Here is a 26,588-nt window from a genome sequence, read left to right on the forward strand (position 1 = left end):
AAATCTGATTATTCCCTATATATTTTTTCAAATTTAGAATATAGCAACAAGGGAAAATTACGTGCAACCTTTATTGTTTGCCTTTTCTTGTACTAAACATAATATTACCTTTTGACATAACTCCTTAAATACAGCTTGCAATTGTTGATATTTATTTTTCTCAGTTAAAACCTCATATTCAACAGTATGGAAAAACGTTACATCGAAGACAACGTTAAGAACGCAAAGATATCGTTGTAATGCTGGATCAGTTATATGACCTTTTATTTTCTCCTCTTTTTGTTCAGGTGTTTCATCGTCAGCTATATTGAGAAATCGGTTAAAAAGAACCTGAATTGTCTTGTACGGAACCTACAATTAAAAATTTAATAGAGAAAATTGAATAAAAAATATGAAAAAAATATTTTCAAGAAACGCTTTTCTTTAGTTACGAGTGACTAAAATTAAACATATTGAATGTGTGTGTACTTTGTACGCACGTAAGAAGTTATACTTCTATTATGATTTCAACGAAATTAATATACTTAACAGGTTATTTGTATTTTATTTAAATATTAAACTAACTTTCTTTACCTACAACTTTTAAATTTTTTTTATTAAAACGATACCAAAAATATAAAAAAAAAAGAATATGAATCGTCCGGGATTTGAACCCGGGACCTCTTGATCTCCGGTCACACGCTCTACCACTGAGCTATATACCTTTTGCTTTGATAGGTTACAAGATTTCTCATACATACTGACAAATTTAATAGACCAAGTGAAGTGTGCAAAAATACTTTAAATATACTTACTATTATTATAAAATATCTTATTCCCGAGGAAGACAAATCCAAAGACACAAAAATTATAATAAATAATACATTTACTACGAACATTAATATATCATTTTATATGATAAAATATGACTTATTTGCGCTGACAGCGCTGATACATACAGATCTTGAAATATTAGCAATGAAATACATACTGTCTGTGTGCGCATGCGCCCGGCATTATAAAATTTCACTTTTGATCGTAAAGAAGTATTACTTCAAAAATCAACTAAAAAGCAAAAAATAAAAAAGAATGAAAAAATCAACACTTTCGTCAAAGAAAAGCGTGGCGCGTCTTCATCGAACAAACGGTTTTCACACCACGCTTTTCTTTAACGAATGTGTTAAATTTTTTCAATTTTTTTTTATTTTTTGCTTTTTAGTTGATTTTTTTATAATGTTGTTTTATAATAATATGTTTAATTTTAGTCACTCGTAACTAAAGAAAAGCGTTTCTTAAAAATATTTTTTTTCTTTTTTTTTTTATTTTTTACTTTTTAGTCTTACACTTTTTAAACATTAAAATATATCGTCATGTTTATTAAAATATGTATAAAATATATTATGATGTACAAACATGAAAAGTAGTCGGAATCGGTAAAAAATTTGAAACTTTATTGTTTATTTATGAAGCATAACGTGAACAATTAACGTAAAAAGTGAAGTAATGTATAGTTCATATAATTACCTACAATCTGTAAAAGTTTCAAGTTTCTTCATTGTAAAAAACAAGAGAATTTATGCATTTTCCGTTAAAATCTTTTTTTTTATTTAAATTAATAAACAAAAAATTTTTATATTGACTATTCGTGTATTGTTCCCGTGAATGCATATGTCTGCACATTTTTAGTCATTTGCATTGAAGAAAAGGCAGTCAAATTAACGTCCAAAGATTTGACCCAAACGATTAAACTAAAGAAAAGCGTTTAATTAATACGACAAAACGAATTCTAATGTTAATTGTAGCACAAAACGTCTCTACCGGTGGTTTTTCTAAGACTACGATAAACACACGAATTTTTTGAATTCGAGTTTTGGTTGAAGTTTTGTTTCGTATCGTACTGAAATTTGACACGAATAAACGCCGATTTATATATAAACAAATATATGAGCGTTCAAAATTTGAAATTTTATTGTTTATTTATGAAGCATAACGTAAACAATTAACGTAAAAAGTGAAATTATGTATAATTCATATCATTAGCTACAATCCGTAAAAGTTTCAAGTTTCTACATTGTAAAAAACAAGAGAATTTAAGCATTTTCCATTAAAATCGTTTTTTTTTATTTAAACAATTAATAAACATAAAAAAAAAATTTATTGACTATTCGTGTATTGTTCCCGTGAATGCATATGTCTGGAAATTTTTAGTCATTTGCATTGAAGAAAAGGCAGTCAAATTAACGTCCAAAGATTTGACCCAAACGATTAAACTAAAGAAAATCGTTTAATTAATTAATACGACAAAACGAATTCTAATGTTAATTGTAGCACAAAACGTCTCTACTGGTGGTTTTTCTAAGACTACGATAAACACACGAATTTTTTGAATTCGAGTTTTGGTTGAAGTTTTGTTTCGTATCGTACTGAAATTTGACACGAATAAACGCCGATTTATATATAAACAAATATATGAGCGATTAAAATTTGAAATTTTATTGTTTATTTATGAAGCATAACGTAAACAATTAACGTAAAAATTGAAATTATGTATAATTCATATCATTAGCTACAATCCGTAAAAGTTTCAAGTTTCTACATTGTAAAAAACAAGAGAATTTAAGCATTTTCCATTAAAATCGTTTTTTTTATTTAAACAATTAATAAACATAAAAAAATTTTTATTGACTATTCGTGTATTGTTCCCGTGAATGCATATGTCTGGAAATTTTTAGTCATTTGCATTGAAGAAAAGGCAGTCAAATTAACGTCCAAAGATTTGACCCAAACGATTAAACTAAAGAAAATCGTTTAATTAATTAATACGACAAAACGAATTCTAATGTTAATTGTAGCACAAAACGTCTCTACTGGTGGTTTTTCTAAGACTACGATAAACACACGAATTTTTTGAATTCGAGTTTTGGTTGAAGTTTTGTTTCGTATCGTACTGAAATTTGACACGAATAAACGCCGATTTATATATAAACAAATATATGAGCGATTAAAATTTGAAATTTTATTGTTTATTTATGAAGCATAACGTAAACAATTAACGTAAAAATTGAAATTATGTATAATTCATATCATTAGCTACAATCCGTAAAAGTTTCAAGTTTCTACATTGTAAAAAACAAGATAATTTAAGCATTTTCCGTTAAAATCGTTTTTTTTATTTAAACAATTAATAAACATAAAAAAAAATTTTATTGACTATTCGTGTATTGTTCCCGTGAATGCATATGTCTGCAAATTTTTAGTCATTTGCATTGAAGAAAAGGCAGTCAAATTAACGTCCAAAGATTTGACCCAAACGATTAAACTAAAGAAAATCTTTAATTAATTAATACGACAAAACGAATTTTAATGTTAATTGTAGCACAAAACGTCTCTACCGGTGGTTTTTCTAAGACTACGATAAACACACGAATTTTTTGAATTCAAGTTTTGGTTGAAGTTTTGTTTCGTATTGTACTGAAATTTGACACGAATAAACGCCGATTTATATATAAACAAATATATGAGCGTTTAAAATTTGAAACTTTATTGTTTATTTATGAAGCATAACGTAAACAATTAACGTAAAAAGTGAAATTATGTATAATTCATATCATTAGCTACAATCCGTAAAAGTTTCAAGTTTCTACATTGTAAAAAACAAGAGAATTTAAGCATTTTCCATTAAAATCGTTTTTTTTTCTATTTAAACAATTAATAAACATAAAAAAAAATGTTTTATTGGCTATTAGTGTATTGTTCCCGCGAATGCATGTGTCTGCAAATTTTCATTCATTTGCATTGAAGAAAAGTGATTCAATTTAACGTCTAAAGATTTGATGCAAACTATTGAAGTAAAGAAAGGCGTTTAAAAAACAAAAAATAAATAAAATTAAATATATAACTGTTAACCATTGACATGAGGTGTGATATACCGCACCGAAAATATATTTTGTTGTAAAAGGTGTTTTCTAAAGCGAGAATCCCACGACGAGGTTGAAGCGCGTGTTGATGCGAGCTTCACAGCCACACGGGCGATTTTTTACGGCGCGGTAATTTACGGCTCCCATTGGTTTGACTACCTCCTCCACCAATTTTAGATGAAATTGGTGGAGGAGGTAGTCAAACCAACGGGCGCCGTAAAAAATCGCCCGTGTGGCAAAAGCGTCAAGTGTTTACTATTTTAACGTCGGCAAAGAGAGATAATAATATATATATATATATATATATATATATATATATATATATATATATATATATATATATATATATATATATATATATAATAGTGAAAACGACAGAGAACACAGTACAACCCCACTGTACTGTAAAATTAGTAATATTTACTTTGTGATAAGATGGGTCGGACCCATGGGTTGGACATCCTATCCTCAAGAATATTTATTACACCGTGCCAGTGGGGCCGTTAAAAATAATAGTAAGTTGGTTAATTCACACAATGATAAAAATTAAAACACAACGTGGTTACAAATTCATTTGGTTAATATTTCTGAGAAATATTAATTTGTGTATAACTATTTTTGTTAAACATTTAAAGATTATGCAAAAATATGACAAATTTATATTTTATCGACAAAATATTAAATAGGCATCACATCTTTATAAACTTTCTAAGTTTAATCAATGTTTCATGATTATTTTAGTTGTTATTGTGACTGTAAATTGTTAATTAACAATTGAATTGTTGCTAACATATTTGTTTAATTTTCACCGGCTTCTGCAGTTATAATCTATACCAAGAAAGCTTTTATTTCACCAAGTTATTTAATTTTTTGATAAATAATTACTTGCCTAAAAAATTTGTTTGAAAATTCTAGATTTTGTTGGGAAAACCCACATTTTCCGAGGAAAATTTTCGTCGGAGCAATTCGGGAAAAACATGCCTCTATGTAGAATTAAATTGAGGTGAATTTTTATTTAAGTGTTTTTGGCGTAAAGTTAAAATTTTCGGAGTTATAGACCAATAATTGTAAACAACACGATTTGGGGTTGGGGGCGCCATTTTGTTAATAAAAAAAGTAGCACACTACCTGCGGACTTTGCATAGCTATATTATTAATATATATAGGATCATAATATTCGATGGCAGCAATAAAATTGCTGGTAAATAACCTTGTACTTTACTAATTAGACCAATACGTTGGTCTAACTAATTTTTTTTTAATTTAAAGATTATGCAAAAAACGAAAAATTTATATTTTGTCGATAAAATATTAAATAAGCATCTCATCTTTATAATCTTTATAAGTTTGATCAATGTATCATGATTATTTTGGTTATTATTGCGATCGTAAATTGTTAATTATCAATTGAATTGTTGCTAAAATATACGTTTAATTTTCACCGGCTTCTGGAATTACAATATATACCAAGAAACCTTTGATGTCACTAAGTTATTTAATTATTGGTATAATAATTACTTACCTAAAACTTTATTTGAAAATTAGAGATTTTGTTGGGAAAACCCGAATTTTCCGAGGAAAATTTTCGTCGGATGCAAATCGGGAAAAACATATCTCTATGCAGAATTTAATTGCGGTGAATTTTTATTTGGGTATTTTTGGTGTAGAGTTAAAATCTTTGGAGTTATAGAGCAAAAATTGAAAAAAACACGATTTTAGGGCGCCATTTTGTTTATAAAAAAAGTAGCACACTATCTGCGGACTTTGCATACCTATATTATTAATATATAGGATCTTATAATTCGATTCCAGCAATAAAATTGCTGGTAAATAACTTTTGCATGAATTTTGCTAATTAGCCCAGAGTAAATGTAAATCATGTAAATGTAACATAAATTTTTAAATCGGAATTGATAAGCCATGAATTAAGGCAGATAATACTTCTTATGCTGGGGTCACAGTAACGGCATTAGACGTTACTGTGACCCCAGCATTATGGAGTCAACGTCTAGCCGATTTCTTGACTTTGTTATTGTTAAAGCTGCTATTGAAAATAGCCTTTCCGCGGGTACAGATGTTGCTGGCCTTCTGAGAAAATCCTTGGCCATTTTCGATAATAACGGGTAGACATGCTCGTGTTTTCTCTACCAATCAAGTAGATTCTCAGCATCTTCTGACCTAGGCTCATTTAAGTATTTTTTGACTCTGGTATTCTATAGGTCATTTTGGGATTTATTAGGCCGTGTCAGCACGCATTGCAATAAAAAGGCCGCCGGGGAATCACCGAACCAGGTAATCAAGAAATTTCAAAATCTTGAAATTTCTTGAGTCAAGACAAGATATAACATGTCAAGAAAACGTCAAGACAAGATTTTTTTAAATTTCTTGACTTTTTCTCAAGACAAGACAAGAAGTTGTTATCAAGACAAGAATTCTTGTCTTGTCGACCCCTAATAGGAATAGCCGAATTGAACCGACTACAGGACTTGTGCGTAGTTGGTTCAGTTCGGCTATTTCTATTCCGTTCCGCGGAACCTTAAGTTCGTTTTACGGCTACTGCTAGCGTAAATTTGTCTCCCGTGGAGGCTCAGTATGAAATATAATAATTTTTAAAGCACACAATAATTTTACAGCGATTTAAAAATTGTTTTAATTATTAATGGCATAAAAATAGAAGGCTGTACTTACAGGCTCTACTACATCTACAACAAAGGCAGATAATATAAACTTTTGGACAGGAACCTTTGTAATAAACATAATTTCTTCAAGTAGTCGCGTTTTGCCAACTCTGAAGGCTCCTTCGAAAACTAACACACTTATAACACTTGAGTAAGCTCGTTTGTCTTCCCAATATTTTTTAGCTTTATGTAGCAAACTATTATATAGATATATTTCTTGATCTCTTCCTAACAGTGGACTTGGATCTTCTAATGGCGTGTCAACCTGGATTCTAAATGAAACTTTTAATTAAAAATTTAAAAGATCTATACAATTCGTATAACAATTGTCCTTTTCTAATAAATTATATTAATTAATAAATTATATAATATAATATAATTATATTAAAATATAATTATATGAGGGCTAATTATTATCAGTAAAAGGGGTAAAGTCATAACAAGGATCCAAATAAAACATAAAGATATTGCATGAACAAGTGGACAAAATGAAATACAGGAGTGTGGATTACAGAAGATCTAAATCCGGAATCAGAAATTCGATCAAAAATAGAGCAACCAAGAACAGCCTTTTGAAGATGAGGAAATTTCTGGGTAACCAAAGACTCAATCTGCAAATTCAATATCGGATGGTAAAATCACTCTATTCTTTTTTATGGTGCCGAAGCTTGGACTGTTAATGTTGACTAAGGGGGTTGTCTAGTGTCTCGGGTGAAAAAAATCGATTTATTTTTTTTGCATAAATATTATCTAAAATATGTGTAGAAGACGTGGGTAAAAGGATTTTTCGAAATTGAAAGTGGTTTAAAAGGTACAACCGTATATCGGAGCAGGTATACGGATAGCACGGGAGCTCGCTCAGCGGGCGTGTCAGCGCTGTCACGTGACAGTTCTCGCATCGACCGTTCAGAGCAGAGATGTGGGAGGGAGGTTCTCTCTCCCACATCACTGGTTCAGAGAGACGCTTGAGCGATTTCGCAAAAGAAGCCCGGGTTTTAAAGAGAGAACATAAAACGGCTTTGCAGGACTTTTTTGAAGAAGAAGGTGAACTGTATGGTCCAGGTATAGCAGATTGATGAGATCATTTTTTTATTATTATAACTTTCAAACGCATTTTTCTCGAAACAAGTTTTTTTTAAATTTGCTGCCATAAAATCTCAAAAACTATTGAACCGATTTTGCTTAAATTTTCACAGTATCTTTATAACATATATATACAGTGAACTAAAATAATTGAGATTGCTTTGTTAGATTTTTTTAATAGCTAAATAGACTTCCAAAAAAGTGGAAAAATTGAATTTTTTTTGTAAAGTGTACAAAAAAATTATTTTTTGCAATACCGACTTTATTTTAGTTCCATGTAGAGCCTGAAGTCTCACAATTCAAATGGTGTTTGATTTTTTGATTTCAAATAAGCAGAACAGCCGAAATCATGGCAGCAGTTGAGAAACTTTTTTTATATGTGTCCCTGTTGGCCGATGTAATTAAAAAAAACACTATATCGACTTTAAAAAATTCATAAAGTTTGTTAAAATGTTAGTAAATATGATATAAAAATGATAGATTATTTTATTTAAATCCTTTAAAAAAAATTCCCAACAAAGCGTTAAAAATACCGCCTAGACACTAGACGACCCCCTGAAAGAGCTGGAAGCTTTTGAGATGTGGCTTTTTAGGAGAATATTTTTAAAATACTATGTACCGATCATATTATGAACAAAATGATGTTGCACATAATGGGAAGAGACAGAGAACTTTTGACCACCATTAAAAGAAGAAAAACGTGAAGGGTAAAATCGAAGGAAGAAGGTTGTCCTGGTAGAAAAAAATTTCCTGGTAGCCCAAAAAAAGGTGAAAAGTCCAGATGCAAAATGTATTAAAAATAATAAATAATAATATAAATCTGAAAACTTGTCGTGGAACTACTTTCTGGCCAGAGCGGATCCAGGACCGATTTTCGGGAGGGGCCATGAACTTTTTTTGGGGAGGTGTACCGGGAGGCCAGGGGGTAATTTTTGAAAATTATGGTTAAAATGGTGAGTTTGAAGACATTTTTTACACACTTTTGAGTTCTATAAAGACATTCAAAAGGTATCGTTATTAAAGTAACATTAAAGTTGTTACCGATTCATCCACATTTCTTCGGATCCAAGTACAGTTCTTTCAACAAGTTTAATACTATTTTTTCCAATGCTTCTCCTGTCACTCTGTCAGGTCTTGTTCTTCCCCTATTTCTTGATTTTCACTAATAATTTTTTTATGTTCTCATACCCGTCAATTAACTTGACAAAGTTTTCACGAATGTTGTTATTGTGTGTGTATTTCAAATTTAGATAAAGCTGTTCTACGTGGGATACGTCCGTTATTTCGTCAAATATGACAGAGTAGTAATTTGCACTTTGAACCTGATTCATGTTTTGTTAAATTATTTCTTCACCACAACATGTTATTAATTATTGATTTTGACTGGTGTTACTAATGTATGTTGCTGCGGATAGGTGTTTTATCTCCTGATGACATTTTAAATCTTAACAATTCCCCTCATTGCTAGATCCAACATCTTCGTCCAGAAGCAGAAGGCCATCATAACGACAGCCTCTTAGAGGAATATTTTGTCGACCTAAGAACACTATAGACTCTACTATTGGTCGTAGTTTTTCTTTATGTTCTTGTATCTGTTTAGACCTTTGAGAGTCTTTCTGGTTTGACTGACTTTTGCGGGTTGTGATAACTTTGTAGAAAATCCACCTAAACCTCAACGCACTCCTTGTGATATAATGTTTTTTCATGGATTTGTATGGCTCCGTCTTTGCCCATGAGTTCGGCGAAAGATGTTAAAGATTTCATGGCAAGGCTTTCGGCTGTTATCCCTTTATTATGACCATATTTTTCATTGGAAAAATAAAATTCAATACTTGTAAAACAATTCCTTTTGACTGTTCGAAAATACCAAACAACTCCTTTGTTGTAAGTTCTGGTGATCCAAGTAAAGAAAGTAACGCTTCATTCCTTTTTTATTCTTTGTGTGTATAGAATATGGAAATTGATAGGATTTTGATGGCTGCCAAGATCGTTCTAACCATTGGCACTTATCTATACTTTGATTTATAAATCATCCAACATGTCATTCTTGAAGCTTCTGTTATACTGCTTTTCAATTCTAGTCCAGAAAACATATTTATCCCCTGTTTTATACATATTATATGTGTTTGAAACTAAGAACATTTGAACTGCCAATATTTCAATTTATATTTTTTTAAATTCTCGGAGGGGGCCATGGCCCCCATGGCCCCCTCTTGGATTCGCCCTTGCTTTCTGGCAGTAGACATAAACTGTCTTTCGCAAAATTAATTTATAAATCAATGATACAAATTCAGATTAAAACAAGACATACATAATTTTTTGCTCGGATAGCTTTGATGAAAATAATTGTCAATCGCTCGTTCTAATCCATTCAGACGATTCAGACGCTATAGACTCTAGATCTAGATCCTAGGTCTAGAGCGTCTGAACGGATTATAATAAAAAAAAAGTCAAAAAAATTATTATGTTTAATAATAAGATAAATTACATACATTTGAATTCCTTGAAATTCATAAATGGCTCCTGGATTAACAATGCCTTTAAGAAACTTGTATTCTTGTAGAATAAAATTTTTTGATTCGAGTTTGCTGTGTAGAAACGTTTCCCTATCACAAGTAACTTTACCGGGATAAGCCACCATTAATCTTGCTGCTTTGTTTACTACTAAGCCGATTACAGTATATTCTCGCCTTAAAGTATGACCGAAGGCACCACAGTAGCACTTTCCTAAAAATAAGTATATGAACTAAAATAAAAGCAAACAGACGGTTTCGTTTTGATTCAATTCAAGCCTCTTACCATCCTCTGGCACGTGTTTCTAGTTTTACCCGTTATCAGAGAGGCTTTGTAAGAAGGCTGAACTGAATCAAAACGCACCGAATGATTGATAAATGTATTGGGACCGTGCAAGTTCGGAAGAGCGACACCTGATTTCATAGCTCAGCAACATTTTTAGCACTTATAATTATATTGGCCAATTATATTAGTCCTGGTTACTGTATAATTGTCATGGCCATAACAAAAAAAAAATAAGAATTATTTATTTAGCGTATGGCTATATCACAGTTTTTGTATACAAATAAAGATAACAATACATTATAAATAATAATAAATTTTTTATAAACGAAAATTTAGTTGGGAAATATATTCAATTGACTCATTGGTCGCCACTAAAAAATCTTACCGATTGCCACTGTACGATCTGATGGGGCCAGGCCCGGCCCTAGGGATTTTGCCGCCCTGGGCAAGCTCGGCGATCGCCCCCCCCCTTGATTTACCACCTTCTTGCGATCGCCCCCCCCCCTTGATTTACCACCTTCTTTCAACAATCGCCAACTTTAATCAAGATTGTATTTTTATTCATATGTGCTTTGTACTAAATTAAATGCTAAGTAAGTAGCACTCGTCTTGCCTTGGCACGGGAAAAGTCTTTTAATAATAATTCTTCAAGATCCAGTGACTCAGCTATTTCGTGTTCACTAGAGATTGTCGCTAGAGCACTCAAAAGTTCCTGAGTTGATCCTAGTAATTTTTTATTAGATTTAGCTTTGAAGAGCTTCTTGCTTCAGAAACCACTGTCACTGGTAGGGTTAATAAAATCCTCAAAGCAACCCTAAGATTGAATGCGAAATCAAAATCAAACTCTTTAATCATTTTCAGGGTCTCTACAGGTGTACTATTGGGCTTCACAATCGTGGAAATTCTTTAAGTTCATGTTTTAGATCAGCATAATTTAAATCTTTTGACTCATCAAAAGTTAAAGCATCACATAGCCTAAAACATCTATCTGATAAATCACTAGCAGTCATATCCTTAATTTGGTTTATGTCGTACAAAAGCTCAAACATTTTACTCTGGCTCTTAATTTGCTGAAATCTATCACTTAACGTATTAACGGTTGTATCCATAATTTTTAAATATAACGTTAATATAATAATTAATACGTCCATATTTTCATCTTCAGCCTCATAGCAAAATTGTCTTTTCACTTTCCTGTTTATTGCTGTTACTGTGCCCCCGATTTTCGGGTTCTCAATTTCTAACTTTGATGGCTTTCTTGATGGATTCTTTTGCGTCTGTTCAATAGCCCTAGAATTTTAAATCACTTCTGAGAGACTTAAAATGGATTTCGGTTTTTTCTAATAAACTCTCAGCTTGATACACCACCATATCAATACTTTGCAGTGATTTGTTGACTACATTGATGTGAAGTAAAATGTCATGCCATGTTACCACAAAGCAAAAAAAAGTAAAATCACGGCTTTGATTTGCCAAACAGCTTGCCTCATGACCATGAGCCACCATTTTATCGTTGTTTTTATTGACAGTAATTTCTACAAGAACATGGTAGATTTCTTCAATTTGGTATCTGATGGGAGTAATTGCACCAATTCTACTTTCCCATCTAGTTTCGGGCAAAGGTTTCAATGTAAGGCTAGAAATATTATTTTTCACTATAGCCCAACGACGAATAGATGCTGAGAAAAAGTCGTAAATTTTGAGGTAAAGTCGTAAAACTGTGAGGCTTTAGCAGCATCGTTCACGACTAAGTTGAGTGAATGGCTAGAACATGGGACAAAAACTGATCTAGGATTCATTTTTAAAATTCTGTTTTTAACTCCCAAGTTCTTCCCTTTCATGTTTCCCCATTATAATACCCTTGTCCTCTCATATCTTCCAAACGTATTCCCAGTTCATTAAGTTTTTGCAAAATAACTGCTGTAAGTCCCAAGCCAGTGGTTCCAGTACAGGCACAAATCCAAGAAAATTTTCTGCAATTTTAACACTTTGTAAACAGGAACCTAAATCGACAAAACGTACAACAATAGTCATTTGTTCCACCCCAGAAATATTAGGTCTACAATGTAAAATTATACTATATATAATACTTTGCTGATTTCAAAAAGTCCTCTAAAATTTGCCGCCCCTAAATTTGCCGCTCTGGGCAGCCGCCCAGTTCGCCCACCCCTGGGGCCGGGCCTCGATGGGGCATTCCTCCACCAAATGCTTAATCGTTTGTCTCTCAGCATCGCAATCGCAATTTGGAGAAGGTATTTTCCCCATCTAAAAAGTGAATCAGAGCACCTACCACAGTTGATTCTAATTCTGTTAAACTTCTTGACTGCTCTCGTTTAATTTCGTGAATGTTTGTACATATGTTTATCTGAAATCTATAAAATTCTGTTTTTAAGGTATAACAGTTATAGTCTACTGTAGTGTTGTTTGAAAACAAATAATCTTGTGTTAAACGAATGAGTTACTCAGTAGAATCTCACTAATGTACTATAAAAACCAGAGGGATTGATTGAAACCCTCTGGATTGCTTGTAATACATGGAATATTCCGGATGTCAGGTGGAGTATTCGTCTCCCAATCTTCTTGCCAACGGTCGGTTATTTCGAAATTCCTTTCAATTAGTATCCTTGCAGAATCCAGAGGGTTTTTTCTTCAGCGAAGCCTACTTATGTCTCTGTCGTTAATACCAAAGTGAGAACGGAGCACAGGATCGGCGTTAATTTTTCTATACCCCCTGACAAGGGCATGTTCTCGACGGATGTGTGAGGGGGCTATGTGGCTTAGTGCTTGTAGCCAATACGTTGGCGTGGCCTTGATTGTATCTGATAAAATACGCAAAGCCTGGTTTAGTTGGGCATCAACACGTTTGGTGTGTGGGCTGTTGAGCCACACCCCCATACAGGTGCACAGTACTCTGCAACAGGATACACGAGTCCCAGCGCTGTCGACCTAAGTGTAGTCGCTGAGGAACCCCATGTGGTACCGCATAACTTTTGTAGAATATTGTTGCGTGTTCTAAGTTTTGCAGTCGTCTTTTTAAGATGTTCTTTAAAGCTTAGCGTTCTATCGAGTGTCACACCTAGATATTTTGGGTATTTAGTATGATTGAGAAGTCTGTCTTCAAAGTGGATTTTTAATTGATAATTAGCCAATCTGTTGTTTAAATGAAAGCATGATACTTCCGTCTTGGAGGTATTGGGCTGTAATCTCCAGTGACGGAAATATCTCCCGAGGGTAACCAGGTCGTTTGTTATTATTTGCTCAGTAGTTTCCAATTCTTCATGGAGAAATATAATAAAAAGAAAACGTAAGATTGAGGTTATGTTATTAAAACGTAAACATTGTAGGTATGTAGTAAATAAAATCAATTGTTAAAATGCAGTACTATTACAAGCAAAATACAATTAATTAAATTCACTTTAATAATTTCATATCATGTCAATATTGTGGAGCAACATAGGTATAATTTTTACAATTTGCGAAATCCCATTTTCTTCAATGTCAGAAATATACATAAATTTGACAATATGAAATATTTAAGAAATATGTTAGAAAGTTGCAAGGTTTCTCCGCGACTCGCCCACGATCGTTTCTCGTATCCCCAAGTACTTGCACAGAGCGAATTAAAATATTATACCAATGCATACTTCTAACCAGGAAATATAAAGTGAGTATCGATAACGATTAAAGTAAACTGCGAATCCAAGGTATAACCATGCCATCGGGCGATGCTAGGAATCTATTCCACGAATGCATCAACAGTTACCCATATAAACCGCTATCATTTTTTACTCTTCACCTAGCATAGCATGCAACAGAATAAATGTAGACGATTTTGTTTTAATTCAATTCGAGTGTGTTACCATCATCTGACACGTGTTTATAGGTTTACTCGTTATCAAAGAGGCCTATCCAGTAGAGCATTTTTTCGTCCTTAGTAAGGGGTTTATGCGCATTTCTGGTTTCCTCAGTTCTGTGGCCTTGTATCAACAGAACCTACTGATACAAAGTCTATGTTTGGCAGAAGGTATAAAGTAGCCAATAATTGATTAGTCACGGAGAATGTGAACCTTGCGAAAAGTGACTACCTCAATCTGTAGTTATGTAGTACGTAGCTGTATTAAAGTGCCAGTAAGAATACGTATGTTTTTCTCGGAAAAATAATACGAGTTAAATCTAAGTTGGAATGCATTGGAAATCCGATCCTTTCGTCCCTAAAAAAGGGACACGACAAGTACAGGAAAGGTTTTCGAACGAATTTTGAGTCTTAAAGACGAAAGAACCTATTTCATGGTAGAAAAAGGAATGGACTAGTGTGAAAATTTGAAAGATAGCTTTCGTACTTTTCATTATTTTATAGATATTTTTATTTTATATGGTCTTCTCCTTAACAAGTTTGCTACGATTGTATTAAACCACTATCAATAATAGAGCTATTGCGAATTTTAATAGGTGACCTACCTGTAGTAACTCCTGCAGCTACTCCCATAATATCATCAAGAGCTGTTAACTTATTATGACATTCTATGGCACATTTTAAGGCTAATTGACTTTCCAATTCATGCTTAAATCCTCGTAGTCCAAAAATAACCAGAAGCATGAGATCCTTATCAAAGTTACTTATTTTATTTACGCATCCGTTCCCATTTTTGACAGTACTGTAATTAGAAATTTAATTATTTGTACATACATTACGAACAAGCAAAGAAAACAAGGCAACAGGTCCTGACCAAATATCGGTAGACATAATACAGTTTATAGAAAACAGCAAATTGGAATATTGGTCGGCTTATTTAATACAACATACAGTACAGGAATCATTCTCAGAGATTGGCTGATGTCAACATTTATAACAATTGCCAAAAATAAAACTAATTCGAAAGAATGCCAAGACCATCGGATAATAAAGGAAGACATTAATGACACACAATTTGGATTTAGAAATGGACTGGGAACGAGGGAAGCCCTGTTCGGTGTAAATTAACTTGTACAAATAGTATGGTATAGTTAGACCCAAACCCAGACATCCAAAGTGAAAGTTATCCTCCAACACCAAATTGTTCTATATGGTCCACATAATGTTCAGAAAAAAGTCACACCATTTTGAGCGTCGGGTTTGGGGGGGAGAGGGAGGAGAAATCTGCAAATTCGTAATTTTTTACGTTTTTCGTCAATATTTCTAAAACTAAGCGGTTTAGCATGAACAACCCTCTACACAAAATTGTTCTACATTAAATTTGAAATAAAAAAGGCCCTATGCATACCCCTTCTAAAATGAACGGTTATAAAGTTACGGAGGTAGTATAGTATAATTGGTCCAAAAAAGGCCTAACCCAGACATCCAAAGTAAAAATTTTCCTTCAACACCAAATTGTTATATATGGTCCACATATTGTTCAGTAACCATTTTGAGCGTCCGGTTTGGGGGGGGGAGGCAGATGGGGGAGAAGTCGGTAAATTAGTAGTTTTTTAAGTTTTTCGTCAATAGTTCTAAAACTATACTTTAGCGTAAGGAGTGTTCTATACAAAAATGTTCTACATAAAATTTAAAACAAAAAAGGTTCTATACTTAATTGTTATAAAATCAACGGTTCCAGAGTTACGGAGGGTGAAAAGTGGAGGTTTTCGATACTTTTTATATTTACCGATTTCTCCCCCCTCTCCCCCCACCCCAACCCGACGCTCAAAATGGTGTGACTTTTTTCTGAACATTATGTGGACCATATATAACAATTTGGTGTTGGAGGATAACTTACACTTTGGATGTCTGGGTTTTTGGTATAGTTATATCATAAATATTACCCAAAAAATATAAAAAGTATCGAAATCCTCGACTTTTCACCCTCCGTAACTCTGGAACCGTTGATTTTATAACAATTATGTATAGAACATTTTTTGTTTTAAATTTCATGTAGAATATTTTGGTGTCTAACATTATTTACGCTAAAGCATAGTTTTAGAAATATTGACGAAAAACTTAAAAAAAACTACTAATTTACCGGCTTCTCTCCCATTTCCCTCCCAAACCGGACGCTCAAAATAGTGTAACTTTTTACTGAACAATATGTGGACCATATAGAACATTTTGGTGTTGGAGGAAAACTTTTACTTTGGATGTTTGGGTTAGGCCTTTTTTTGGACCAGTTATACTATACTACCTCCGTAACTTTGAAACCATTCATTTTAGAAAGATTATGCATAGGGCTTTTTTATTTCAAATTTAATGTAGAACAATTTTGTATAGGCGGTTGTTCATGCTAAACCGCATAGTTTTAGAAATATTGGCGAAAAACTTAAAAAACTACGAATTTACCGATTTCTCCCCCCTCTTCCCCCCAAACCCGACGCTCAAAATGGTGTGACTTTTTTCTGGACATTGTGTGGACCATATAGAACAATTTGGTGTGGAAGGATAACTTTCACTTTGGATGTCTGGGTTATGCCATCTTTTGGATCAACTATACTATACTAAAAGGTGCCTGGATTTTAATCAGATAGTATATGTATATAAATATATGTATTTCTTGGATTAAAACAAAGCCTTCGATAAGGTCAGCCATAACCACCTTATCGAATTACTTGAAAAGAAAAATTTAAGACATGAGAAACATGAGGATCATTAGTGTTGTCTACTACAATCGTATCGCTGTGCTGTGGTAAAAGAGAACAACGTCTTTTCAAATGAAATCGAGATGTAGAGAGGCATCAGGCAAGGCTGTGTCCTGTCTCCTACATTGTTCAATTTGTATTCAGAGAAAATAATCCAGAAGCACTAGAAGAACTAAATACGGGAATAAAAGTAAATGGTCGACCAGTCAATAATATACGGTTTGCCGACGACATTATTTTATTAGCGAAATGTCTTGAGGATTTACAACAGATTGTCGACAGGGATTGTTCCTAAACTCAAAAAAGACACAATTTATGGTGATTACAAAAGCCCAATAGCGCCAAGAAAGCATAACAATACATGGAGAACAAATTAAAAAACTTGAAAAATATAAATAGGTATCTGGGTACGATCTTCTTCTTAAGGTGCCTTTTCCGTTACTAAAGGTTGGCTATAACCTGTAACTTCAGCAAGTTTCTCTCTATCTTGAGCTGTTCATATCATTGAATGTGTGTCTATGCCTGTCCCGTCTCTTACGTTCTTCAGCCGGGAGCACTTTCTTCTTCCTGGAACTTTTTTCCTTCCACTTTCCCTTCTATTATGACTCGAAGGATCATAATTAATGAAAATAATGAGTACACAGAAGAGATTAAGGCAAGAATAGGACAGGAAAGAAATGCTTTCAACAAGCTGAAAATAGTATTCTGTAGCAGGGCATTACAATTTATTTAAAAATAAGAAATGAATAACCATTTTCAATTTCGTTGCAAAACGAAAACACAGCCGAACCATATTCTAGTCCAATCAGAGAGTGCTGCAAGCACCCCTACCGGTTTCGAAACTTATTAGTCTCTCATCAGGAGGCACATATGCTGCTCTCCCTGATCCAACCAAAACAAACCCCAGCGTGCAGTCGCGGATTGCAACGAACGAAATGGCATAGATGCCCTAGCGGCAACTGCTAGCAAAAAGACTAAGTTTTCACTCTAATGGCATATAAAACAACATAATGCTATTCTACACCCCACCAGAATGAAAACAATGGGAACCTTCTCTGGTTACACCTCCGAGGCTTCTACAATTTGCAAGCCATACGGATGCTGAGACTAAGGAAGATGAGGGAATTCTACAATTTACAATTCACGTCCCATCTGCTCAGCGCCGTAAAGTTCCAACGAGAATGGTTCCCTTGATACTCCACATAGAGTAAATGTAAATCAAAAATGAATAACCATTTTCAATTTCGTTGCAAAACGAAAACACAGCCGAACCATATTCTAGTCCAATCAGAGAGTGCTGCAAGCACCCCTACCGGTTTCGAAACTTATTAGTCTCTCATCAGGAGGCACATATGCTGCTCTCCCTGATCCAACCAAAACAAACCCCAGCGTGGAGTCGCGGATTGCAACGAACGAAATGGCATAGATGCCCTAGCGGCAACTGCTAGCAAAAAAACTAAGTTTTCACTTTAATGACATATAAAACAACATAATGCTATTCTACACCCCACCAGAATGAAAACAATGGGAACCTTCTCTGGTTACACCTCCGAGGCTTCTACAATTTGCAAGCCATACGGATGCTGAGACTAAGGAAGATGAGGGAATTCTACAATTTACAACTCACGTCCCATCTGCTCAGCGCGGTAAAGTTCCAACGAGAATGGTTCCCTTCATACTCCACACAGAGTAAATGTAAATCAAAAATGAATAACCATTTTCAATTTCGTTGCAAAACGAAAACACAGCCGAACCATATTCTAGTCCAATCAGAGAGTGCTGCAAGCACCCCTATCGGTTTCGAAACTTATTAGTCTCTCATTAGGAGGCACATATGCTGCTCTCCCTGATCCAACCAAAACAAACCCCAGCGTGCAGTCCCGGATTGCAACGAACGAAATGGCATAGATGCCCTAGCGGCAACTGCTAGCAAAAAGACTAAGTTTTCACTCTAATGGCATATAAAACAACTTAATGCTATTCTACACCCCACCAGAATGAAAACAATGGGAACCTTCTCTGGTTACACCTCCGAGGCTTCTACAATTTGCAAGCCATACGGATGCTGAGACTAAGGGATCTTGGAAACTTGGTTGGATCAGGGAGAGCAGCATATGTGCCTCCTGATGAGAGACTAATAAGTTTCGAAACGGGTAGGGGTGCTTGCAGCACTCTCTGATTGGACTAGAATATGGTTCGGCTGTGTTTTCGTTTTGCAACGAAATTGAAAATGGTTATTCATTTTTGATTTACATTTACTCTGTGTGGAGTATGAAGGGAACCATTCTCGTTGGAACTTTACCTCGTTGGAACTTTACCGCGCTGAGCAGATGGGACGTGAATTGTAAATTGTAGAATTCCCTCATCTTCCTTAGTCTCAGCATCCGTATGGCTTGCAAATTGTAGAAGCCTCGGAGGTGTAACCAGAGAAGGTTCCCATTGTTTTCATTCTGGTGGGGTGTAGAATAGCATTATGTTGTTTTATATGCCATTAGAGTGAAAACTTAGTCTTTTTGCTAGCAGTTGCCGCTAGGGCATCTATGCCATTTCGTTCGTTGCAATCCGGGACTGCACGCTGGGGTTTGTTTTGGTTGGATCAGGGAGAGCAGCACATGTGCCTCCTGATGAGAGACTAATAAGTTTCGAAACCGGTAGGGGTGCTTGCAGCACTCTCTGATTGGACTAGAATATGGTTCGGCTGTATTTTCGTTTTGCAACGAAATTGAAAATGGTTATTCATTTTTGATTTACATTTACTCTGTGTGGAGTATGAAGGGAACCATTCTCGTTGGAACTTTACCGCGCTGAGCAGATGGGACGTGAATTATAAATTGTAGAATTCCCTCATCTTCCTTAGTCTCAGCATCCGCATGGCTTGCAAATTGTAGAAGCCTCGGAGGTGTAACCAGAGAAGGTTCCCATTGTTTTCATTCTGGTGGGCTGTAGAACAGCATTATGTTGTTTTATATGCCATTAGAGTGAAAACTTAGTCTTTTTAAAGATAAGACTTTTGAGATGCTACGTGTTTTTCGTATTACTTTATGGGTTGGAGGCTTGGAGATTAAAGAAAGATGTTGCGGGCAGATTAGAAGCCTTCGAGTTATGGACCTACAGAAGGATATTAAGAATAAGTTGGGTGGATAGAGTCACGAATCTCGAAGTGTTGAGAAGAATGGGAAAATGTAAAGAGGTTTTAAATACAATTAAAGTTAGAAAACTGCAATATCTTAGACATGCCATGAGGGGCGAGCGTATTAACTTGCTACAATTAAAATACAAGGAATAATACACGGTAGAAGGAGTCGTGGAAGAAGACGCATCTCCTGGTTAAACAATTTGAAAGTTTGGTTTTACTGCACTTCTGCTGATTTTTTAGAGCAGCGGTATCGAAAGTGCGAATTGCCATGGTGGTTGTTAAAATTCTTAGAGAAGATGGCACATAAAGAAGAAGATAAACATTATAAACTAAATCAGAATATATATACTTATATAGAACTGGAATATATATAGAATATATATAGAATATAGAATATATATATATATATATATATATATATATATATATATATATATATATATGTTTAAAAACATGAGATGTAGATCCTTGAAACACACTCAGTGATCAAAGGATCCAAGGTTAATGGTTTGACGACCACTCGTACGAAATCAAACAGATGAAATAGAGAATGTGGAAAAATCCCCTTACGAACAATTCACACATCCACCATTTCGGGTTGGGAAAAATTTTTCGAATAGAATCAAAGAGAACTGGTGTTTGGATCTTTGATTCTATTCGAAAAATTTTTCCCAACCCGAAATGGTGGATGTGTGAATTGTTCGTAAGGGGATTTTTCCACATTCTCTATTTCATCTGTTTATATATATATATATATATATATATATATATATATATATATATATATATATATATATATATATCATATATATAAAACTGGAAATTATGACTCTTTATAATAAAATTGCAAATTTAGGAAAAAACATCATTATTTCATGGAAAAAGGGACACGCAGGCATTAGGGGTAAAGAAATAGTAGACAGGCTAGCCAAATCCGCTCTAGAAATAGGCGAAGAACTTCCCATGAACTTACTACCCATTTCGGATATTGATATTATTAGTAGACGACACCAAAAAGAAAATTGGCAAAGGTATTATCGAAACACGAGAACTGGTAGTAATTACAAACAAATGCAGCCTGAAATTCCCATTAAAAGATGGGATGGTTTGATTCTGTACCAAATCGCCATTTCATAAGAGTTATAAATAGATTGAGATGTAATCATGCTCTTACCCCCCTTCATATGTACAGTTTGGGTCTCACAGAGTCACCTAACTGTGAGTGTGGAAAAGAAGGTGATCTACTACATATTCTCCTCGAATGTTCACATCAATCAGTAAATATAAACAAATTTTATGATAATCTTAATATATTAAAAATTCCACTTCCCGTCTACCTGAACAATTTGATATTTTCTGAAGATATTAATAAATTAAAAACAATTTACGAACATATCAAACACTGTAAATATAGATTGTAGCAATAAAATTTACCCTGTATTTAAGAAATTTTGTTAAAACAAAGCGCATGTTTGTTAAAACAAAACAGACATGTTTGTTTTGTTGTTATTTTGTTTTAAACCCTGTAGATTTAAGTTATTATTGTATATTATAATTGAAAAAAGAAAAGAACAAAAAAAGAGAAAAGAAAAGAAAAAAAAAAACAGAAAAAATAAAAAAAGCAACAAAAAAAAAAGAAAAAAAAAACTAAGAAGATGTAAACCTCCGCGAGGATGAATCGGATTTACGTCTTAGCGTAGTAAAAAAAACAATTTATAAAAAATAACAATAAAAAAAATAATAAAAAAAAAACAAATTAACAACATAAAAAAATGCAACAAAAAATACAAAAAAAAATAAAAATTTACAAAAAAAAATGAACAACCAAAACAGAGTATTATTTAGATAATAATTGTAGATAATAATGTTAGTTTGTTATGTATTTAGAGATAGAAATACAGAAAAAATTCCTCTGATTGAAAAATCAAATTTGTTTAAAATAACAAAATGACTGGCTAATTGGCTCGGCCAAGGCCATCAAATTCACTCAAAAAAAAAAACTAAATCAGACCATAGAAAATATACATACACTCTCTTCAACAACAACAACGGAGGAGGAGGAAAAGAGAGAGATCTCTCTCAACAACAACAACGGAGGAGGAGGAAAAGAGAGAGATCTCTCTCTCAACTACTTGGGCCATGTGTTGAGAGGGGAAAGATACGAACTACTCCAAATCAAATTGGAAGGTAAAGTACAGGGCAAAAGATTAGTAGGAAGACGCCATAACTCGAGGCTGAAGGACCTGAGAAGATGGTTGGACCGCTCATTCGCAGAAATTTTTCAAGCAGCAGTTTCCAAAGCTGCAGTTGCCATTTGGATCGCCAACCTTCGAAAGGAGACGGCACAATAAGAAGAAGATTCATTAGTGGCGTAGCTATCCCCACAGGGAATAAGCTTACAAAGAGTTACATTCACAGTCAACGGTGAATGGACAATGAAAAGTAGCTTGAAGACAAAAAAGCTCTGTTATTATGGAATAACAGCGAGCGGCGGCAAATAGATATACATAAAGTGCGCTGGAATAAGTGTTACCCCCCCCTTATTAACTTATTTATTTTTAGGACATAAGCAAAACGCTCGGACAGGTCGATTTTTAAAATTCATAGTATATTATAGCATCAATGTTTCGAACTTTACGCGATCCCTCTTCAGGTGACACACACAACTTTGATTTTTTTTAAATGGGAAAGTATATCATGTGACACCTCATTTAAATGTTTTTGAAATACTGATTACAAAAATGTATAACACTTTAATCCTATTTGAGAGGGTAAGCGCAAAATTTCGGTCGAATTCTGTTTACACGTAAGTATTAATTTTTTTCGAATCCTGAGAAAACTAATAGATATTTTTGAAAAATTTAAACGTATAATAAAATATTACATTATTATGGAGAGCTGATAGTCCCTTAGAATAAACAAAAAGTTTCTTTTAAATGATATATTTGAAATTAAAAATTAGACTAAATTTTCTCTTTTTTCACCCCTGCGACTTATTAAAATAAACGTTATAGAAGTTCTCAGGGTCTTTCAACCCTCGATAAGACTGTAACATTTCATTCTTCGTTTAAATTTTTCAAAAATACCTATTAATTTTCTCAGTATTCGGAAAAAATGAATGCATTTAAACAGAATTCGACCGAAATTTTGCGCCTACTCTCTCAAAAAGGATTAAAGTATTATACATTTTTGTAATCTGTACCTATTTTAAAAGCTTTTAAATGAAGTATCACATGATGTACTTTCCCATTTAAAAAAATAAAAGGTATGCCTGTCGCCTGAAGAAAGATCGCGTAAAGTTCGAAACATTGATGCTATAATATACTCTGATTATTTTAGAAATCGACCTGTCCGAGCGTTTTGCTTATGTGCTAAAAATAAATAAGTTAATAGGGAGGGGTAACACTTATTCCAGAGCACTGTATATAGGTACAGGTACATATCTACATACAATTTATAATAAGATAGATGACCCACTATAAGGAAATTCGATATCCAAATAATAAACAGTGTTTCAAAGCGTTTTAATAGTGAAGTTGTAGAACATTTTGTTAAATTTTTTTAAATGGAACTTTTTTTTCGACATACCGCGCTGGGGCCCCTGAATATCGGATAGCTACGCCTCTGAGATTCATCACTGGCGCGCATACGGGTAATGGTCTGATTCTTTTAAGAAAGAAATATACGTCACTGAAAAAAGCAAGTGAAATATTAGCACACTCATATACTTACTTGCAAACCAAGATATAAACTTTATTGGCAACTTCTGTTCCTTGAGTAGAAGAAATATTTTCATTTACTTTTATGTTAATAAAAAGTATACAGACTTGTCTGATCTCCGTCATATATTCAATTGGTTCTTCAGCATCGATTCCATTCATGACAGGAGCAATGATAAACCGTCTTAATTCATTCAATATATTAAGTCTAACAGCTAAATTTACCGCCGGTCTTACTAAAATAGGCTGTTTTTGAATTATCAAGTACACGGTTTATTAGAAAACTGGAATGAAGTAATTAATAGTGTTACTATTCAAAAAGGGAGACAAATGTGATCTGAACAATTTATACACTAATAACACTACTGAACACCATGTAGATACTGGGAAAAAAAGAACTTGCAAGAGACACAAAAATAAACATATATAACACAATAGTGATACCGACTGTGCCCTATGCAAGTGAAAACTGGACAATTCTGGAAAAACATAAGAGCAGAATAAATGCAATGGAGATGAGACATTTAAGAAGGATAGTTGGAAAGACAAAATGGTGCGGCTAAAACTGCTTAGTTTTAGGTTAGAAACCTTTTTTATTTAGAATATCCCAAAGAATCTAAAAATAGTTATTTATGAAACAGTTAGTGAAGTATGCTTTTTTCGAACGCACGCGATTTTTAGAGCACGAGCGACAACGCAGCGAGTGCTATACATCGTGTAAGTTCGCAAAAAGTACTTCACGCACAGTTTCATACAATATTTTATCTACTCTACCATGAACAAATAAAAAAAACTGTAACTCTTCGTCACTGGAATTCATTTCTATTCTATAATTTTTAGAACTTTGACATTTAAAAATCCTAACTACTTTCAAACCACAAAACTGTCAAAAATTTTGTTGTAAGTCATTGCTCATATTGTCATCACTATGACAACCCGAAAGTTAAGGATATTTGATTATATGAAAGTGTGCCAAAAAACCCATTGAAAATGTGCGAAAAAGTAAATCCCATTTAAAATGAAGTGTTACTTCACGCACACTTTAAACCCTTCACGCACTGCTATTAGGCTATTGATTATGTACTATAGAAAGGAACTACAACGTTAACGGGGTTTTATTATTTCATATGGTCAATGAATCTCTCTATATGAAAAAACCGCGGAGTGCTACCATTTAAAGGGGTGCGTTTTTAAAAAATGGGTGAATTAGTCCCTGGGCACAGGTTACATTAGGGTGAGTTCTATGCACTTTTGGTACAAACACGTCTACATAATAATTGTTCCTGGTTAAATTTCCTATCTAAATATAACTTTTTAAAGTCAAAGATACTTTTTTTTACAAAAATATATTCAAAAGAAAAAGCACAAAGAAACCCAAAAGAAAGAAATTTTGTTTTTTGTCCCATAACTTTTGTCCACGGGGATATAGGTATAGATATTGCTTCACAGAAAAAAAACTTACATATTTTCTCTTTAAAATGATGTTTGGTAGAGGTCATTAGGATTTACAGTTTTCGAAATATGATTTTTCAAAGTTCGCCACTCACAGCAATTTTGGGCAATTTTCCTTGTTATTTCGCAAATATTGTTCTGTAACTTTTTTCTACGTAACTTTAGGTATATGCAAGAGGCAAAAATTCATAAAAATTTACATATTAACGCTATTTTTTGGTATTATTTTAAGTATTAAAATTAGTGTAATATTTAAATAAAAATAAAATTAAACTGTTTAAAATATATTTATTTCGTTAAAATCATAATAATAGAAGTATAACTTCTTACTCGCGTACAAAGTACACACACTCTTTTTTTGTTATATTTTATAGTGTTATTTGTCTTATTGTTGTTTTGATTCATTATATACGGTGACATCTGGACAATGTTCCTTTGTTTTCTTTCCATAGCACACTACGTGCTTCTATTTCCACTTATATGACAGCAACAGTTATGTTTAAAATTTACACGTTTCTTAAGATATCTCGAGATAGAAAAAAGGTATAGACATGCGGTTTTCGGTATTCTGTTGCTAATTTGGTCTAATTTTGTAATACAGGAAAAAAAATACATACCTGTATTTAATATTTTCCAAGGAAAACTAGATTTCTAAAAAAAATAAATAGCGCCTTCTAGCCGGCATATTACGTAATAGCTGTTTCCAAATTATAACTATTACATTGACCAAAAAGAGCTGTTTTCAACAAGGCCAAGTTTGTAAAAATCGATTAAGCAGAACCAGACTTAGAGCGATTATTTCATAACAAGGTTCCCACTCACCCCCACATCTTATTTGCAAAGGTAGACTTAAACTTGTGAAATAAAATATGCACAGACACAGAATTGTATGAAGAATACGATGATTGGATTTCCAGTGCCCTTTCATTTGGCAAATTTTGTTAAATTTCGATTTTTTAATTTTGGATATTCAATTACGCACTCTAGCGGTGGACTCACAATTATGAAAATAATTTCCAGGCTTTTCTAGGGGCAACTTTTGTTATAAATTTTTTTTTCTCGAAGCTGTAGTATAAACGGTTCCTGAGATATGGCCGAGAGCCATTCTTATTGGGACACCCGGTACATGGTAATGTACAAAAATAGTGAAAGGGTTAAATGAAGTTCAATAGAACTCTTCAGAGCACCGGTAGATAAAGTAAGATAATAATGATGATAT

General features: G+C 33.5%; 1 protein-coding gene across 1 annotated transcript in view; it reads right to left on the minus strand.

The window, feature by feature from the left end:
* The window catches only part of LOC114330859 (adenylate cyclase type 10-like), a 124,716-nt gene that overhangs the window by 76,360 nt on the left and 21,768 nt on the right, over positions 1 to 26,588 (minus strand). Inside the window, exons 7-11 of the mRNA XM_050656847.1 lie at positions 23,931 to 24,153; positions 14,915 to 15,111; positions 10,150 to 10,384; positions 6,585 to 6,846; positions 109 to 351 (exon numbers count right to left, since the gene is read on the minus strand). Coding sequence (XP_050512804.1) covers positions 109 to 351; positions 6,585 to 6,846; positions 10,150 to 10,384; positions 14,915 to 15,111; positions 23,931 to 24,153 — 1,160 coding nt within the window. The remainder of the gene's footprint in view (positions 1 to 108; positions 352 to 6,584; positions 6,847 to 10,149; positions 10,385 to 14,914; positions 15,112 to 23,930; positions 24,154 to 26,588) is intronic.

This window comes from Diabrotica virgifera, chromosome 7 (assembly GCF_917563875.1).
Source record: "Diabrotica virgifera virgifera chromosome 7, PGI_DIABVI_V3a".
Classification (NCBI taxonomy): domain Eukaryota; kingdom Metazoa; phylum Arthropoda; class Insecta; order Coleoptera; family Chrysomelidae; genus Diabrotica; species Diabrotica virgifera.